Source organism: Myotis yumanensis, unplaced genomic scaffold, assembly GCF_028538775.1.
Source record: "Myotis yumanensis isolate MYYU_CA2020_CCGP unplaced genomic scaffold, mMyoYum1.0.hap1 SCAF_11, whole genome shotgun sequence".
Taxonomy (NCBI): Eukaryota; Metazoa; Chordata; class Mammalia; order Chiroptera; family Vespertilionidae; genus Myotis; species Myotis yumanensis.
The window spans coordinates 19,626,044-19,645,690 of record NW_027223762.1 but is presented as its reverse complement, the minus strand read 5'-3'; the positions used below and the strand labels follow the sequence as shown (position 1 = coordinate 19,645,690).

Below are 19,647 nucleotides of genomic sequence, written 5' to 3'. Positions count from 1 at the left end.
AGTGTTGCACTCCTGGTCATATGGCCACTCCAGAATAATTTCACTTCCCTAGTTCATAATCTCCCATGGATTTTGTAAGGCTCGTCCCTATTATTACTGTTTGTAAAAAGGAAGCAAACAAACAAAATCCCTCGAGAATGAAGAAACTTTGTAAGAAATATATTCCATATCGAGAGACCAAAGTTAAGACCATTATGTGATGTTCTCCTCTCATTCTCCATGGAGTTGCCTCTCCCCATCTTTCCCATCACTGTTCAGTGTAGGTTAGATAATCTTCTTTAAACGTGTTTATTTCCTTCTCTTAGATAATCTTCTAAATAAGTTTTCCAAATGACCAAAATGCTTATGACAGGCAAAGACTCAAAACCTTGACCCTATGCAGTCTGTCTTCTGAGAGTCACACCCTTGCTCTCCCAGTAAGAACCAGCCCAGCCCTGATGGGGATGATGCAGATGACTGACTTGTCTACTGAATCTCTGCTTTGTGTGGAGGGATTGAAGTGAAAACAGCTGGTCCTCTCAAGAATCAGAAGTTGAGCAACAGATCTAACATGATAATCATCACCAGTGATGACTAAAGAGGCTACCTGGGTTAAATCCTTCCCTCTGCATAAAGGAGGAAATTTGGGGTCAAGAAAGACATAGCATGTTCAAAATTTTTAAATAGGGCTTTCAATAAAATTAACGATTATGCCAATTACACTATGGGGCAAGCCACCTAAAATACCATGTAAGGAAACAAAGAAGAAACTAAAATGAATAATCCAGATTCACAATACAAATTAAATGAAAAGTGATCAAATATAACTTCTAATGGATTATTACCTTGAGAAGGCACATCTCCAAAACTTTTGAACAAAATGAAGCATGACACATAATTGTAGACTTCACATTTACCTCACGTAGATTGTGCGTATTAAATACTCTTATGAAGGAAAGAAGAAGTAAACCTAGAATTTTTTTTCCTGTAGCAACAAAAAAAGTATATGATTTCTTTCTTTCATCAAGATCTTTTCAAAACTTCTTCAAAGAAATTTAAAATGAGCAAGTAAGGCAAAATGTAAATTATACTATGCAATTTTCTAAAGGATACTCCTTTTTGCTCTCTATTATAAACTCTAACTCCAGTTCCTAAAACCAGACATAACTTACTATTACCGATTCCCTGTGAAATCATCTAAGAAGAAAAAAAAATTATACAGTCGAGTCCTTCCAACTAAATGGCAAACCTTGCTCCCACAGAAGAGAATTGCTGGAATAATGTAGAGAGTCCTGCTTTCTCCTTGGAAACCCTCAGGAAATGAAAAAGAAAATTAGCAATAAGAAATCATGTCACATTTGAAAGGGCAAAGGAAAGGCATGTGGGTGAACAATTTGAAAACAGGAAAGGACTCTCAAACTTGGACTGTGCTAATGCTTACCTACTCCGACAGAGAACTGACCTTTTTCTCTCCTTACATTTTGCAGAGTTAATTAAGCTGCTGTTTTCTGGGCATCCTATAATTACAGCTGGTTAATGCTGCCAGAGACCCAACAGGTTACTCAGATCCAACCTCTATATTTACAAATGAGAAAACGAAGATCTGGAGAGGGGAGGGGATGTGCCCAAGGTCACAGAGCTAGTTAATAGCGGAGGGAAGAAGATGCCCCAAGTCTGCTGATTTCTGTCACCTCAATAAACTGCAAAATAAACGTGCTGGGAGGGAGGTCACTTCAGAATGCCAGCAAAGTCACGGTTCTCTTGGAGAGCTGGCTCTGTTGGAAGAGTCTGAAGAGCACTCTGGCTCCCCACGTGACTCTCCAGGCTTTCTCAGTGTAGGAGAGCCTCCCCAGAAACAAGGCTGACCCTGCAGAACAGCTCAGGGAAGAGCCTGAGGAAGGGCAGCTCCCGGAGGCTTCCGGCATTCCTCCCAGTGATGCTGCTCTCTGGCCAAAGGTTGCCATTGGAAGTGCAACAATTTTATTGAAAATAGAGACTATTTAATATGCCAAAACTGCACATGAAAATACTTAGAATGAACCCGACAAAACACCACCTATGTATTGAGTTACTAGTATTTGAAAAACCACCCCACTAGGGCTTGTGAGAAAATAGAGACAAAGGAGCAGTTCCTTCTAGGCAGGGACTTCCTATGGAGATAAGCAGGAAGACAAGAAAACCTCAGTAAGAATGTAATCCTTTAGTTAAGGATTCAGAACATTGTATGAGGAAAATCCCCCATTAAGAAGCACTCTGTTAATTTTACACCAATTTTTTTAATACTTCAAAACTAAAAGTATACCCAAGTGTTTTTTTTTTTATTTCTACTATTATTGCTACTTTTTTTTCAAATGCCAAGCACTTTATCTTTTTTGAATTAATTATTAATGGCCTACTCTTTGAAAACAGAATAATTCTATCTTCTCCTTGCTCTGGAATTGAACCAAAAACTGAAGTGAGTGAGAAGAAAATGGACCAGATATGACTGTGATTTGAATCAATCCAATGTAATTTTTTCAGCAGCCAATCTATAGAAAGATAGCCATGTGTCTGATCCTGGCATCTGTCCCTGGCCTTAAGGGAGGAAAATGGATAAGAAAACAAACCACAGTACAATGTAGAAAATACTGTAATAGAAGTACATATAAGGCACACTGGGATCCCAGCTAATAAAGCAATTAATTCTGCAGGGAATGAGGGGCTAAGGAGAGAGTCAAGGAAATTTAGAGAGAAAATAACAATAGAACTACGCTTTCAAGGAAGAGTGCCCAGATGGACAAGGGCTGGGGGAGGGGGGGGGTAATTCCAGGCGGAGGAAATAGGACACACATGACAGAGAGTGAAGGGCATATGCTCTGAGGGAATGGCAAATGGGCTGGTGTAGCCTGATCCTAGATGTCATGGAAAAGTGACTGGTGTATATAACCAGGAAGGTAGCTATAGCCACACAGTGAAGGCTATTTTATGACCTGTTGAGAAATTTACACTTGTAGCTGTAGGCAGTGGGAAATCATTGCAGATTTATTTTTTTATTTTTACCCTTTTAGCCATTTTAAAGTGTACAATTCAATTTTATTTAGTGCACTGTGGAGCCATTCCCACTATCTATTTTCGGAACATTTTTTATCAACCCCAAAGAAAACCTTGTGCCCATTAAGCAGTCACTTCCCATTCCTCCCTCCTTGTTTTCTGCCTCTATGGATTGGTCTATTCTGGATATTCCTATAAATGGAATCTTATAACACATTGCCTTTTGTGTCTGGCTTCTTTCACTTAGTATAATGTTTTCAAGGTTCATGCATGTTGTAGCATGTGTCAGCACACCATTCCTTTTCATGGGTGAATAATGTTCCATTCTATAGATATACCACACTCGGTTTATCCATTCATCTGTTGCTGGCCATTTGGGCTGTATCCACCTTTTGGCAAATGTGAACAGTGCTGCTATGAACATTTATGTAGATGCTGTTTGAGTTTCTGTTTTCAATTCTTTTAGGTATATTCCTAGGGATGGAATTGCTCGATCACTTGGTAATCCTCTGTTTAACTTACTGAGGAAACCATCAGATAGATTTATAATGAAAGGAAAGATTTGATTGTATTTTAGAAGTATAAATGTACTGAATAGATGTTAAAGAAATAAGATCCCATAGAAATGGTGCCCCAAATATCCACCAAATAGTTGCTCATTTGCTCCTTCCTGCTTTCCTTTCTTTCTTACCCACGCTCTTGTTTTCTTCTTGGTGTCTTTTTTTTCTATTTGAACCTTCAAATTGGCATGCAATCTGGTGGCCCAAATATATGTCCACCCACATACCTTGTGGCTCTACACCATCTTCTGAGGCTTCTGTGCTAAAGTCCCGCTTGCTCAGCCCATCTGCAGCCGTTCAGATTGTTTTCTTGCTTTGATATCCCTGCTCTAAAGAGGCATCAAGCTTTAATAAATAGGCCTCTCAGTTTCAAATGGAGGTCCCATCAGGGAACGTGAGGCGCCCTGGACTGGTCTAACATGAGCATTCCTGCTGAGCTGTCTGGGCTTCATCTTAATGCCTTCCCCCTCCATCCCACTGCTCCAGACACAGAATCAGACACTGCTAAACAACCATTTTCTCAGGTGGCCTTCCAGGTTTGTAATTTTGAAAGCAAACAGTTCTTTATAGAAATGTCAAGTATTGTTCAAGCCCAACACAGACACAAGTGAAGTGGCTTTCCTTCCAACTAGAATTGGTTAGTTTCTCAGATTTTGAATATGTGCCTCTGTCCACACATCAGGCAATAGCGAAGAGCGATTTGCTAATGTTCTATCTCAAAGTTGTTACAGTTATAGGTGCACTTGGAAGTCATAATGATGGTCACTCAGTTACCAGTCAAGGGATGGGAATGAAATACGGTATTGTCACTGTTGTTTTCCTACAAAAAAAAACCTAAAACAAGTCTTATTGTGGGGTAAACAGATTTTATAAATTGGCTTGAGTGGGGGCGGGGGGGGGGGGCATGTTTAGAATAATCACTCCCACGAAGCTGTCCCTGGAGTGCACTGCCCTGCCCCTGAAGGTCGGGGGACATTGGATGTGCAGCTGGGAAGTGAGCTCACCAAACCAGGGTGCACTGGGTGTGAGCTCACCAAACCAGGGTGCACTGGATGTGAGCTCACCAAACCAGGGTGCACTGGGTGTGAGCTCACCAAACCAGGATGCACTGGGTGTGAGCTCACCAAACCAGGGTGCACTGGCTGTGAGCTCACCAAACCAGGGTGCACTGGGTGTGAGCTCACCAAACCAGGGTGCACTGGGTGTGAGCTCACCAAACCAGGGTGCACTGGGTGTGAGCTCACCAAACCAGGGTGCACTGGATGTGAGCTCACCAAACCAGGGTGTATTAAATTTACAGTAGCTGCTCTACCAAATCGAAGAGTACATTGATATCCCTTAAAATGCACAATCTAGAACAATTTACACTCCATTTAAATTCAAAAGTACAGTTATAAATAAGCCTCCTTAGAAACAGCCCTGCAGCCTCTGGGTCACTAGAGATTACAGAGTCACAAAAGCAAAGCACAGGACTTTCAGGGAACGTCCATGTACCCACGAAGGGTAGCAGAATATGCCACCCCAAAATAGGCCACTTTGACATAAGTGTTATTGTGAGCTGAAAGCGATTGAGAAGAAGTAGGTACAAAAAGCTCTCTGCTCCACTCCTACTTGGCTAAAAGCTGGGCATAAATTTGAAAAGGTGCCCCACCTCCCCTCTCTACAGTAAAGATAGAAGTTAATCATTGGAGACAACTCTAGACCCTTATCAGTCCAGAGAGAGTACCAGAGGAATCCACATAAAAACATTGCTAAAATTCACCCTTACCTATACTATTAGTTTCCCCCATAGATCTACCTTCCCCAAACTGGCCAGCCCTAGACACTCAAAGTCCCTTTCCTTTGCCTTGTCACTTCTCTAAAAATGTATCGGTCTTTTGTTAAGATGCTACAAAAGCCCATGCTTTAACCACCTCTTTGAGGTACTCATCTCTGACCGCTCCCTGGTACACGTGTCTTGTTTTCCTCTTGTTAATCTGCCTTTTGTCAGTCTAAAGTATAGGATTCCAGCCAGGGAACCTGGGAGTATAGAGGGAAAAATATGTTTTTCCTCCCCTGTATCAGGGCAGGCTGTGGAGAGAGAACATAGTAAATCTGGAATAGGTGGCAGGAAATCTGGGTTCTCCTCTCAGTCCTGTTTTACCTGTGGAATCACACAGGAAGGACAGGACTGCCATGAGGGCTTCCCTGCGGAGGCAGCACCAGGGTTCTGTACACAATAGGCATGCTTCCCTTCCTTAGCCAACAGAAACCAGACTTTGTTCAGGCGTCAGGCAGCCAGCCAAGTGCTTCCTGGGGAGACAGGGCCCTTCCCCAGCACTAGGAGGGAAGCTTGATGGGTATGAGGGAATTATGATGATTCCATTCCACTCATCAGGGATTGGTTTAGGAGTGGTCATGTGACATACTTCTGACCAATGGGATGTTTGCTGGGAGACTTCTGGGAAATTAGATTCGTTGTAAAACAGGTTCACAAAAAAGGGGGCATGGCCTCGCTGGCTTCCTAGCCTTTGCACTGTTGCTGCGTGAGGCAGTGGCTCATGGTACTGCTGTGAACAGGAAGAGACAAGCCTGAAGGCAAATCACCCATGTTAACTACTGAAGCCCAGCAGCATTGCCTCTTTAATCAGCCTGAGAGCAGGCTTCCTCCAGACTTCTTGCTATGGGAGATGATACATTTTCCTTGTAAGCCCATTTTCATTTGGGTTTTCCGTTATTTGGCATTAAAAGATCCTTCACTGATAAACTCACCCACATGAGTGGATAAGTGTTTATCAAGCACTCTATTAATTGCATTTAAAAAGTTAGACCCACAACCCAAATTATAATGTTTCATACCTAATCAGAAATGCTGCTGTACCTGACTTTTCCAGAAATAATAACAACTCCAGAAAACTACATATACAGAATACCTGGGGGGAGGGAGGGGAGCAGGAAGAAAACAAGCCTACCATTCCAACCTGAAAACAGAACTAGAAGAGCGCTAAAACAAGGACTCTGTGATAATTTAGAAATAAAACATGCTCTTAAAGAACATCCATGCCACAAATTTCCAAGATGAAAATCTGGAGCCTATTAGTAAGAAGCAATTTCCCTCGTGGCATAATCAAAATATGACTGAACTACTCTGTTTAATGCCTCTCATACATAGTTAGTTCAATAACTCTGTCACATTTGGAGGGCATACAGAATTGTGACCTTTTATGATTTCTCCTATCCCCCCCCCCCCCCCCCCCCCGCCCAAATCAGTTATGTTGGGATCAGAAGTCTAACAGGTAATAAGTTATTTTTATAGCTTCCAATTTCCCAAATCAATGGTACCTGAGGATGACTTTGGGCTGTGAAGCACCCATACTCACAATACCCATCAACCCCCCTAACAACCCCCACCCCTAAAAAAGACACAGTCTGGATAAAATCCCATCCACACTGCCAATCAGACTGCTGTCTCTCAGCCTCTTCTGTGCAAGATTCAAGGGCCACCCCTGTCCAAATGATAGACTCTGTTTTATAAATTAAATCAGGTAGGGATCACTGCATATATCTTTGATTTTAGATATGCTTACCCATTTTCCTCCTACCAATTTAAGTTTCAGGAAGAAAAGGTAACCCTTGAGAAAATAGAGGAAAGAAATATAGCATGACTTCGATACTTCTTTGGTGGACATCTTCTGGCTGTATTTTATCTTTTATTGCTGAATAGTAAACAGTTTCCTTGTGTCTTTTGGTTTATTTCAAACCCCTGAACAAAAAGATAGCATTTTTCAGAAATGTTCATGTGACTAGTTGTTGTTTTTCCTGTCACTCTTTAGTTCAGCTTAGCTTTTATTTGCTAGTACTTGTTAGTTTTAGGTTCCTTCAATCAATACCCCTGCTGTCTGTATTTTTTTTTAGAGGGGAGGGGCGGGGCACATTGATTTGTTGTTCCACTTATTTATGCATTCATTGGTTGTTTCTTATATGTGCCCTGACCAGGGATCAAACCCACATCCTTGGCATATTTGGACAATGCTCTAACTACCTGAGTTACCTGGTCAGGCCTACCCTGGCTCTCTGAACACCAAACAAAAGTTTGTCCTACAATATGTTAGATGCTAAGGATTAAGTCACTTGAGATAAGTGATATTTAAATACCAATGCCATAAAATAAATACTGAGCTTCAATTGGCTTAGACTCAATTATTCCCATTGGCCACTATAGTTTTTGTTTCTTCCCCCCTGACAGTTTATCTTCTATGTCAAATTGTCACTCTGATGATCTGCTCCATAATTTTTCAATCACATGGAAAATGATCTGTTGTTTTTCAGGATAATTTTATTGAGTACCATTTAACAGGATGCACACATGTAAAATTCCATGACAACTGTACCCATTATTGTAAGCAGCTTTTAAAATTGTGAGAAGTTAAGAAATGGCATTCAAACTCAAATTGACCAACAGCCCTCTGCCAGCTACTGAGACCCCCTTCCTCACTGCTCTGTGTATGGTCAGGGGGAGGACAGAGCACCCACGTTTTTCACTAAGCAGCCTTTTATTTTCAGAAACATTTCTTTTCCAACACCCAGTAGTAATACTGGTTGGCTGATTGCTGAGTGAATGAAGCAAAGGCTTGCATCCCCTCCAGTGGTCAGCAAACTGCGGCTCGGCAAACTGCGGCTCGCGAGCCACATGCGGCTCTTTGGCCCCTTGAGTGTGGCTCTTCCACAAAATACCGACTTCTGGGCATGGGCCATAAAGTTTCAATCGCACTGTACGTGCGCGCCTGCACGTGGTATTTTGTGGAAGAGCCACACTCAAGGGGCCAAAGAGCCGCATGTGGCTCGCGAGCCACAGTTTGCCAACCACTGCCCTATACCAAACAAAAATTCCTTAAAATGCAGCCCAAACAGATCCAAATCAAGTATAGCCTCTCCTTCCCCCCAGTTCCCTTTATCCTACCGGTTCAGATGTTATGCACCCTAAATCTGCAAATCAATGCTTATTGGCAAGGCAGATGGAAGCATCAGAGTTAATTTGTAGTTGAGAGACCTGTTCTAAAGGGACAGTTAAGCCTTCTGGAATTAGTGATACACTTGTATTTCTGGAATCTCTTCCCTGTCTACCTGCATAGTGTCAAATAACTTGGAGAACCCAAAGGGAACATATTACATCCTTTAGATCCTTCGAGGAGGAATGAATTGATTGATTTTCATACCAATGAACAAAATAATAAAAAGTCTAAACACTGGGGGACATCCTGCAAGTTAAAGAAAATAATTCAGTGTGTTGTCAGTAATTCAAATAATGGGAACTAAAATCTGGTTTGCAGTGTTCCCCTTTTTTCACTTGCTAATGAATTCCCTGATGGGTGTCCCCATGACATTATTGTTTGGTCTGCAATCAGCTTATCTGGCTGAGTCACAAGAAAGATGGAGTGCAGCATGCAGTTTCCCGGTACTCTGCAGCAAACAAAGGCTGTCAGCTTCACGCTGGCTCGCTCAAGCTCCAAGTTCAGTTACTTCCTTTTAGTTAAAACTTGCTGTAAAACAGATTAATTACTGCAATCACTTTTAACCACAGGGAAACACTATAAAAGAGCAGGGGGGAAAAATGAACTGTCACGAATTTTACCAGGTTTTGAAGATAAAGACCATTTTCTATTTACAAATCTCTTTATTTTGATAACAATCTTTACAACCAGTTGTGCAAAGCTGTATATCAATGGTGTGATGGTTTTAAAAAATAATAACTGTAGGAAAACAATTTTTTTTTTTAGCTTAAAGCACGTCTACATGGTTAAAATGACTTCATCTGAATTTCCTCCAAAACAGTGAGCTAATGATTTACTCCAACATAGGTATATTTGCCAATCCTCCAGTTTGGTTGTCTTCAACTATTTCCTTCCATTTCACCAGTTGTTTTTGCAAGAGGGTGGGAATTGAGGAGGATGACCAAATCTGATTATTTTTATTCTTTTTAACCAGCAAAAAATACAAGAAAAAGAGCCCCAGATGTTCACACACTTGAGTATTAAAAAAGGAGAGTGGATTGTCCCTGAAACATAGGTGGGCACAGAAAGACGAGCTCATGAAATAAGGAGACAGCCCATCTGAGGTCAAGCAAGGCTTTCTTGGCAGAGGTCACAGATCAGTAATCTGGGGCATACTGCAGGTGCACTCAAAGACTCTTGGTCACTAGCGGGAAAACCCTATGACCAGCCTAAATTCGTTCAATGTCCCCACTCCTCACGGTCTCCCAGTTTGCACTGACATTGGAAGTCTGGGTCATTCCTTCAATGGAATGTAACATCCAGATGCTCCCCCAACAAAAGCGTATCTGCTATGGCAATCAAGAACACTTGCAATTATGAGCAGTCTGCCTGATGGAGTTTGAGGGCTCTTTTTTGAGCTTTGAAGAAGAAAAATCAGTAGCTAGGGGAAAAAAAAAACACATAGCAACTTGGGTATAATTGGATGTGAACTTTCTATGACATAGCAAAAACTCTTCTTCTTTTCCCCTCAAGCCCATGGTTGAGTGTTATCCATGCAGGATACGAATGTCATTTATTCTGGCAATTGAGATCACAAACCACTTAAAGCACCACTCACTTTTGTGTTTATGAATTACTTTTAAAAGACAATTCTTGTATTCAGACGGAAAGAATGGGAGCAAGTATTGTCTTCTGGGCACAGAATGGCAAGTAAGAATTTAATTTCTGTTCAACATAACCTTCAGGAGTGGTGACAATAGAATGTGTTGAAACACAGAGCATCACACATGGGTATAGTGAGCCTCAAAACACTGCGGGACAAAGCTACAAATCTAATCATTTGTACTATGAGCTGGCAGTTGTTTAAATGAAAAGGGTTCATTTAATCCTGTGTCTGATGTCAGAAAGGATACAGAAATAAAATGCATCTTCTTCTCTCCCCTGTGCAAGATAAATGTGTGTGATGTAATAGTGCACAGGGGGGCCGACTATAACTTTCAGCCATGATAGGAACAATCACTCCTTCCTCTGCTCAGATGAGAAACTTGGCTCTTCTAATAAGCAGTGAAGGGAGCCATCTTCAAAGTGTGTTCCTGCCCGAGAGTACACAAGCAATCCTTTGGAATGGGGGGGAAATAGTTGAATTGCCATTTATATCTATTTATGACCACATCCCTTCAAAATTTGCTTTTGTTTCTGTTCAATGATGTCTCTGTTAGCACAGTCTACACACATGATTTAAAGATGAATAAATATAAATTAACCACAATAAATGATATTCAAAATTATTTCAGAGAGCCCTTCTGGTATGGCTCAGTGGTTGAGTATCTACCTATGAACCAGGAGGTCATGGTTCGATTCCCAGTCAGGGAATATGCCTGGGTTGCAGGCTCGATGCCCAAAAGGCGGTGTGTGGGAGATAGCCGATCAGTGATTCTCTCTCATCATTGATGTTTCTATCTCTCTCTCTCTCCCTCTCCCTTCCTCTCTGAAATCAATTAAATATATATATTAAAAATAATAATAATTTCAGAGACCACTTGCCTTAAGAAGTAAAGAAATAAAAAGGAAGTCTGAATGGTATTCCCAGCACCTTTGTCAGCAGCATCTTCTGGTCCAAGAGAAGGTTAGAGAACAGTACATGAACGAGAGGGTCAGAAAGGAGAAATAGTGCCTCGCCTCTCAGATAGATCTGCTCTTAGAAGATAATTATTCCAACACAAATGATACTTTGGTCTACAAATGAGTTGAAGAAAATCATCAATCTATTTCCATGTCAGGTAGAACTTGGTGGGTCCTGTACAGACTATTAATTTCATGAAAAATAAGCAACAGGGGAAACAGATAAATCATTAGCAGAGTGAAGAGCAGACCCAGTGAATTCCTACCAATTTCCCTTTCCTTTTCTTGCAGAGAGCAAAATGACAAAGTATTCATGTCCCACTGTCTTTGACATCTCTGTTTATCTCATTAGAGGAAAAATGCTTCGGAAACTACAAGGACATGTTTTATTTCAAGTTTCAAGAATTCAATCCCAAATGATTTATACAAGTTAACATGAGGCATACAGAATTACAATTTTCACATTTCTGGAATGCTTTCATTTTAAACTTCATAAAAACAAAATACTACAGCATTAATTTTCCTCTTGTTTATTGCAGGCAATATGTAATATTAGAATTTGAATTACATAAATAAGGTACGTATATTTGAGAAGTAATGTTAATTGTTTTAATGAAAAATTTTAATTAAAAAAAATTTTTAAAGTCTAATATTAAGGCTAGCAAGAACAGTTGGAACTTTTGATATAATTTCAATGACAAATTCCTATTCAAAATTAATTTCTTTACTCACTAGTCTCATCAATGTTTATTTATTAAAGTCAGTGTTTTCAGTAACTGAAAGAAGCATTATATAATGTTTCCATCTGAGTCTCCTTCCATCTGTCCTCTTATTTTACTGTTTATCCAGTGGTTTAAACATAAGAATTGCACTTGGAACAGAATGACTGAGCGTCCCCCAAAGCACTCCATCATTTTGCACTGTATTTTCTGTCATTTGCCTACCAGTGCTAAAAGCCTTCCCAAAGTGCTCATCCAATAACCTACTAAGAGTAGTTACAGTATAATAACTCCACTACCCGACATAAACTCTATGAGGGCAGGGATTTTTATCCATTTTGTTCACTCCTGTATCTTTTATGCCTAGAACAATTCCTGACACTCAATATATATTTGTTGAGTAACTAAATTGAGTGAGTGAATGAATGAATGAATGAAATAAGTATTATCAGTCCCAGTTTACAGATTAACAAAGACTCAGGGAATTTCATAAAGGGAAGGCCATAATTTAATGTTAACCCGACCTCCAGGATAGGGAAGTGATGTGGAATAAAAAACCTAATTTTAGGTCACCTCCTCTCATATCCTAGGCTCCTTATACAATCCATACCACCTTCCTACTTGTCTGCCTTTCCGAGCTTTTATATATAAAGGCTTCTTTCAAATTCCTGACAGCCCCAGAAGCACTGAGGGGCCTCCGGCTTCAAAGTCCATTCTCTCAAGTTCCTACCACTAGGCTCCCTCAACTTTTCTACCCTTTTCTTGCTGAGTAGAGGATAACTTCATTTGCATACTTTTTTTTTCAAATTCTAAATAAATCTTTATTGTTCAGATTATTACATTTGTTCCTCTTTTTTCCCCCCATAACTCCCCTCCTTCCAGCTCCCACCCCACCCTCCACCCTCACTCCCCACCCACTGAGTTCATCCATAGGTGCATGATTTTTGTCCAGTCACTTCCTGCATCTCCCACACCCCTTTTCCCCCCAAGAATAGTCAGTCCATTCCCTTTCTATGTCCCTGATTCATTATAGTCACCAGTTCATTCTGTACATCAGGTTATTTATTCACTTGATTCTTAGATTCATTTGTTGATAGATGCATATTTGTTGTTCATAATTTGTATCTTTACCTTTTTCTTCTTCTTCCTCTTCTTAAAGGATACCTTTCAGCATTTCATATAATACTGGTTTGGCGGTGATGAACTCCTTTAGTTTTTCCTTATCTGTGAAGCTCTTTATCTGACCTTCAATTCTGAATGATAGCTTTGCTGGATAAAGTAATCTTGGTTGTAGGTTCTTGGTATTCAGCACTTTGAATATTTCTTGCCATTCCCTTCTGGCCTGCAAAGTTTCTGTTGAGAAATCAGCTGACAGTCGTATGGGTATTCCCTTGTAGGTAATTGAGCCTCTTTCTCTTGCTGCTTTTAAGATTTTCTCTTTGTCTTTTGCTCTTGGCATTTTAATGATGATGTGTCTTGGTGTGGTCCTCTTTGGATTCCTTTTTTTTGGGGTTCTCTGCGCTTCTTGGACCTGTAAGTCCATTTCTTTCTCCAGGTGGGGGAAGTTTTCTGCCATTATTTCTTCAAATAGGTTTTCAATATCTTGCTGTCTCTCATCTTCTGGCACTCCAATGACTCTGATATTAGTCCGCTTAAAGCTGTCCCAGAGGCTCCTTACACTATCTTCACACTTTCGGATTCTTTTTTCATTTTGCTTTTCCAATTGGGTGTTTTTTGTCAAATCTTTGGTTTGATTCTTGTGCTCCTCTGGTCTGCTATTGGGTATAATATTCTTTATTTCAGTCCGTGTATGCTTACTTTCTAATTTCTTTATCGTAGCAATGAGGGTCTCATTAGTTTTCGTGAGGCTCTGCACAAATTTATGGCAAGCCCTCAAAATTGCGATTCTTAGCTCCATATCCTCCATTTCTGTCATGTTTTTTTGTCTCCGCATCTTTTATGCTTTCTTGGTGCACCCCCTTGTGGTCTCTGTGCGCAGTCTTGTTCTAGCCAAGCCTTAATTGTTGTAGTTAACACTAGAGGGATTTGACCACCAGGCCGACTCCATTTGCATACTTATCAGAGACAGTCCTTACTTTGACCAGCAAAACTTCCTTAGCACCAAAAGTCAGCCTGGTAGAGTAGCATAGGGTTCTAGTCTTGGTTCTTTAAGAACCAAGAATGACTGAGCGTCCCCCAAAGCATTGGAACAGAATGACTGAGCGTCCCCCAAAGCATTGGAACAGAATGACTGAGCGTCCCCCAAAGCACTCCATCATTTTGCACTGTATTTTCTGTCATTTGCCTACTAGTAAGTCTAAGATTTAGGTTACCTAAGTCTTAGACTTGGGTAGCCTAAGGTAGGTTAGAAGCAATGTTGAAAGTCCTTGAGGCATTTTTGGCCATCTCCCAAACAACAAATTACGATTCTATAATGTACTGATGTCTTGCCATTTTCTCCATGACTTTATTATTGATAGACTGGGTTTATCAATAATTTCACCTCTATTCTCATTGAAGGTCCTGGGTGAAGGCCCGATCTAGACCTTCGAGGGTCACTCTGGGCTAGAGGTGAACAGGAATCATAATGAAAGGCTAACAATCAGGATTTGATGATTTTTCCCAACTATGTACTGTATTTGTCCCATTAAGATCAATGCTTTTCTGGCTCGTGTGATTTCTCTTAGGTGGATTAAGACTATAGAGCAGTGGTTCTCAACTTTCCTAATGCCACGACCCTTAAATACAGTTCCTCATGTTGTGGTGACCCCCAACCATAAAATTATTTTCGTTGCTGCTTCACAACTGTAATGTCGCTACTGTTATGAATCGTAATGTAAATATCTGATATGCAGGATGTATTTAGGCGACCCCTGTGAAAGGGTCGTGCGACCCCCAAAGGGGTCGCGACCCACAGGTTGAGAACCGCTGCTATAGAGTCTCCACATTTCCTTTCTAAACTAAGCTCTCACTGTCCATATTGACTATTTATATCTACTCTACTATACATCTCTCAAAAATACTTGCCTCCGGTAACAGGAAATGCAACCAATTCCAATTGTGAGAATGTTTTCCATAGTATCAACTCAGCAGTTTCCTCTGCAATGTTCACTCACCTCCTGACACTGCCCTCTGAGTCCAAATGAGGAAAGGCTGATCTCCTTTTATCTCAAAAGCTCACTAAATATTCCAGGTGGTTCTTGAAGCCCTTTCCCACCCCTCCCCACTGAGTCTATTTCTTTTGAATTTCTATTATTAAAATGTTTAAATATTAGAACTCATAAACAAGGTACTTCAGAGAAGAAAATAAGGATGGAACTTGAGACCCTACTTATCCAACTTTTTAATTGGATGTGATGTCAGTTTCTAATTATATATGACTCATTTAAAGAAATTCATACCACAGCCACTAATGTCAGATGTCAAAACAAAGGTAATACTGTTTACCTAATACAGGTGCCAAAATCATCTGTTTGAGAAAGGAAATGTCAGCAACATTTTCCTTTCTCAAATTATTCATATAATGTTAATGCTGCTCATTTTACCCATTCACTTCACAGATGAGCCTGAGATCCAGAAGACTTAGGTTACCTACTAGTAAGTCTAAGATTTAGGTTATCTAAGTCTTAGACTTGGGTAGCCTAAGGTAGGTTAGTAGCAATGTTGAAAGTCCTTGAGGCATTTTTGGCCATCTCCCAAACAACAAATTACGATTCTATAATGTACTGATGTCTTGCCATTTTCTCCAAACTCCTCATGTCTTAATAATGTCAGCCCATTAATTTCCCAGGAAGCTAAATTTACATTGTTATTACTACATCAGTGATGGCTTTCAGAAGTAGAAAGTGCCCTAAAGAATAGACAGCCTTCCTAATACTATAGACAAGAAACTGAAGTCCAAGGAGGCCGAGCCACCTGTTGGAGGCTATCCTGCAATTTAATAGCAGAGTCAGCAATTGAGCCCATGTCTTCGATTACAAACTAGGACTTTTTAGTGTTCTGCATAAAGGATTAGCTACAGACCATCAATACTGTAAACCCGAGCTTGTTTTAACCTAAAACAATCATACCAAGAACAATAAAATTCTTTAAAGTATATAAATTCTGTCTTATGAAAGCACTAGGCTAGACAACCATTTGTCAGAAAGATGGCAGAAGAAGGGAGTTTGAACAATGGATGAGAGGTAGAATTCAATGACCTCTAGAGTCCCTCTCTCTCTAGGATTATTGATTCTGGACTAACCAGGAGCTAAGCACCTCAGCGAGCCAGGGCACCTGCAGAGGCGGGCAATGCGCAGTGTCCTGGAGGGGTCCCTCTCCTGCAGTTGGGTTGGACTCTGCCTGATGGTACAGGCATTACTCTATAAGCAATCTACTTGCAATCAAATACTCTAGGCATAGAAAGAGTGCAAGGAAATGCAGCTCTGTCATTTCCAAAGACAGACTACACTGCTTATCTTTCTAAATTGCCTTGCCTAAATGAGCATTCCATAACTGAGCCTCCAAATCCAGCGTTTACAGTTTGTTCATGTGCTGTGCTACTATCAGAATTAATTATGCAGCATCGTCATGAGGAGAAATCAGATTTGGATGCAAGTTAGGAAGGGAAAGAAAAAGGTGCACTCTCCGAGGGAAGGTTACTGTGTCTGATCTCCCAAAGCTCTGGAGTCCCTCCATGAACAGACAGGTTTCAGATGGCAGACCCCAGCTGGGCGAGCCATGGGAAGCAGGAAGTCAACACATTTGAGAAATGAAGAATATGCCAACCAACAATGTTCTGAAGGCCAAAATATTGTTAACCTCCTCCTTTCTAAGCAATTCCATTCCAAAGTGGAATTCAACACAAATCTGTTCATTTGTTTTCCCCAATGGCTACTAAATACAAACATGTACTATGTACTGATTTTAGACTTTTTCTTTTCTTTCTTTCTTTCTTTCCTTTTTCTTTTTTTTGCTAGTCCAAGAGAAAGGTTTATTTATTTATTTATTTATTGCATCTCCAAAAATGTTGTATTAAGGCCGGAGCTCTGAAAATTAGAAATGAGCTTCCCCAATAGGATTGTCACATTGAATAAGCGAGGTTATTTTTTAAACTATGTGATTCCATGCATAGGACCCAGGTGATGCATAGCTTTCAGAGGACCAAACTGATGCTCTGCAACTCAGTGCCAAATGACAAAACAAGGACTGAAGCAGCCTTACAAGCTGGCACAAAAGTAACAGAGAGGGGTCATGCAGAGATTTCACGCGCGAATCCGGAAAGCTCTACTTGCAAGGGTTTGGGCAGGTTCTCTCCTCTCCTCACCCAGGTGTGTCTAGAAGACACTGAGGATGGTGTGCAGTGTCCTCACCGAGGTGGAAAAAAGCACTAGTAGATGTCCGAGCTGAGTTCCACCAGTGCCTTGAGGATATAGTTGAGGTCGAATCCCTAAGAACCCGGCAGTTTAGGAGGTTTGGGGGACGGTTCCTCAGGCCTCCTGAGCTCCCCACTAGCCTGGCAGCTACCACATCAGTTCCTTCTGCCACCAACATCAGCTCCGTACGGGGAAAAGCCCTTCTCCCCGTCTCCCCAGGTTTGCACCACTTTTCTTCCAACAGTTATTTCAAAAAGGAAAGCACAACTTGAGGGAAGGAGCCTACTGGGAGCCCAGTGGGGAGCCGCTTCAAGAAAATGGACAGGCGTTCCAAGTGCGGCAGGTGCACAAGACAGGGGAGGAGGAGGAGAGGGAAAGCAGTGGGAACTCAGAGGGCAAAGGGAGGAAAGCAGCAGAGAAAGGGGCGGGGGGTGGGGGTGGGGGGGGGGGGGACTAAAGCACGGACCCGAGGGAAGGGGAAAGGAAGAACAGGATGGGGAGGAAAGAAGAGAGTTAGGGAAGAATCAAGTGCGGGAGTGGGAGAAGGAAGGAGAAACGGGAAAGAAGGGGGAAAGGATCAAGACAGGAGGCGGCTGGGGAGGAGGAAAGAATGTGCCGGGGAGCGGAGCCCGGGCACCCGGACGCGGTGGGGAGGTGACCCCAGGAGCCGCGGGCTGCACTGCACGCGCGCGCGGGTGGGCGCCCGGGGAGCGAGGCGCGCCCGCCGCTCACCTTTGAGGATGAGGGTGTCGATGTCCCGGTCGATGCCCAGGAAGTAGCACTTCCTCCAGAGGCCAGAGTAGGTGGCGAAGAGCGGCCGGCCGCACTCGGCGTCCGGCCCCCCGAGCCCCAGCAGCGAGCGCCAGGACTCGGGGTCCGCGTGCCCGGGGCGGCCCGGGAGCAGCCGGCGCCCGAGCGGGGGCGCGTCCCGGAGCGGCAGGTGCGACAGCGGCATCAGGCGGTTCTTCTGGTCCGGGGGGTCGGCGCCGGCGCGGCTGCGCTCGCAGCTCTCCTTGTGGCGCCGGGGGTCCGTCTCGTACCAGTGGTCGGTGAAGATGGCCGTGACCAGCAGCCCCAGGGAGCAGAGGCTGAGGCCGAGGCTGAGCGCCGTGACGAGCGCCCGCGGCTCCATGGCTCCCCGCCCCGCCGCAGCCCCGCCGCCGCCGGTGGGCTCGCGCGCCGCCGCCAGACACAATGCACTTGGCCTCGGCTCTCCTCCGCGCTCCCTCCCGCGGCCTCCCCGCCCACCCGGCTGCTGGCCCCGCTCTCCCTCTTCCCCTTCTTATCTCTCCTCCCCACCACCCTCCTGTCCCCTTCCCGGCCCAGAATCCTCGCCCCCCCCCCCCCTCCTCCCCGCGCCGTGCCGAGCCGATCTGCACTTTCTCGCCCTCCTCCTCCAGCCCCTCTGCTCACTCTCTGCGCCCCACCCCGCGCTCACGCCCCTCGCCCCTCGCCCCTCCCCCGGATCGAACTGTTGGCCCTTCTCTCCAGCGACCCCCCTTCCCTTCTTAATGCCTCCTCGCCGCCCTCGCTTTTCTCTCTCACATCCTCCTCTCCCCCCCACCCCACCCCCTTACACCGGTTCCCACTTTCCCCTTACTTTTCTTCAACTCTTTCCCTCTTCTCTCCTCCCATTTGTCCCTCTTTTCACCGGCTCCGCGTCCCTTTTGGTCCCTGCCCTGGACTGGCTGAGCCCACTGCCTGCCTCCGGTCCTCTGCCCTCCAATGACGTGAAAAGACATCCACCAACATCAGACTCAGCCTTGTCACTTGTCCCACTTGATTTCGATCAGCGTCCTGTTTTATACCCAGAAGCAAATCCCACCCAGGTCGCGCTGCTTGGTAGCATTTAACTCTTTGGGATCTTGATCTGGAGCTGAAGACCCTTTCTCCCGCCCCTGGCAGCTCTGTCGCCTTCCTCCTTCCCTCTCGCTTGCCCACTGCAAGCTCTGAGTTCTCTCTGCTCCAGCCCCTCTTGTGAAAGAAAAGAGCCCGAGTGTCACTGGAGCGGTAGACCCATGGCCAGAGAGTTTCTTCCACTTCACTGCAGCCTGCTGGGAGAAGGGCGTCCTTTTCCTTAACCATCTCCATCTCTTGCCAGAGTGGCATCCTCCTGGAATTTCTAGGAGGGCATCGGATCAATAAACCCTTGCTATGGCACCTGCTCTGTGAGGTGATTAGTGCCTTTGAATAAAGAAAGCCCTGGTAATAAATCAAAGTAATGCTTTTTTCTCCTGTGCAGTTGTCTTGCATGAGCTGAGAGGGTCAACAACAAAGCAATGCTACACCCCAAAGTCCACATGTCCGCTCCCTGCTGTTCTTCAGGGCACCCAGTAGTCACAGATGTTAATTCTGAGAATGGCAGGCAGACCCACAGTTTCTAACATGAGTAAATGTTAGGACCCAGGGAACT

At 43.2% G+C, this 19,647-nt stretch overlaps 1 protein-coding gene across 4 annotated transcripts in view; it reads right to left on the bottom strand.

The window, feature by feature from the left end:
- TMEM178A (transmembrane protein 178A) overlaps nt 1-19,647 on the bottom strand; it is a 205,050-nt gene that overhangs the window by 25,940 nt on the left and 159,463 nt on the right. The window contains exon 1 of one of the 4 annotated variants that reach the window (XM_070429094.1): nt 17,967-18,444. The exons of the other annotated variants lie outside the window; for them this stretch is intronic. Coding sequence (XP_070285195.1) covers nt 17,967-18,366 — 400 coding nt within the window. The 5' untranslated portion in view covers nt 18,367-18,444. Of the gene's footprint in view, nt 1-17,966; nt 18,445-19,647 lie in introns of those variants that run through there. 4 annotated transcript variants of the gene reach the window in all.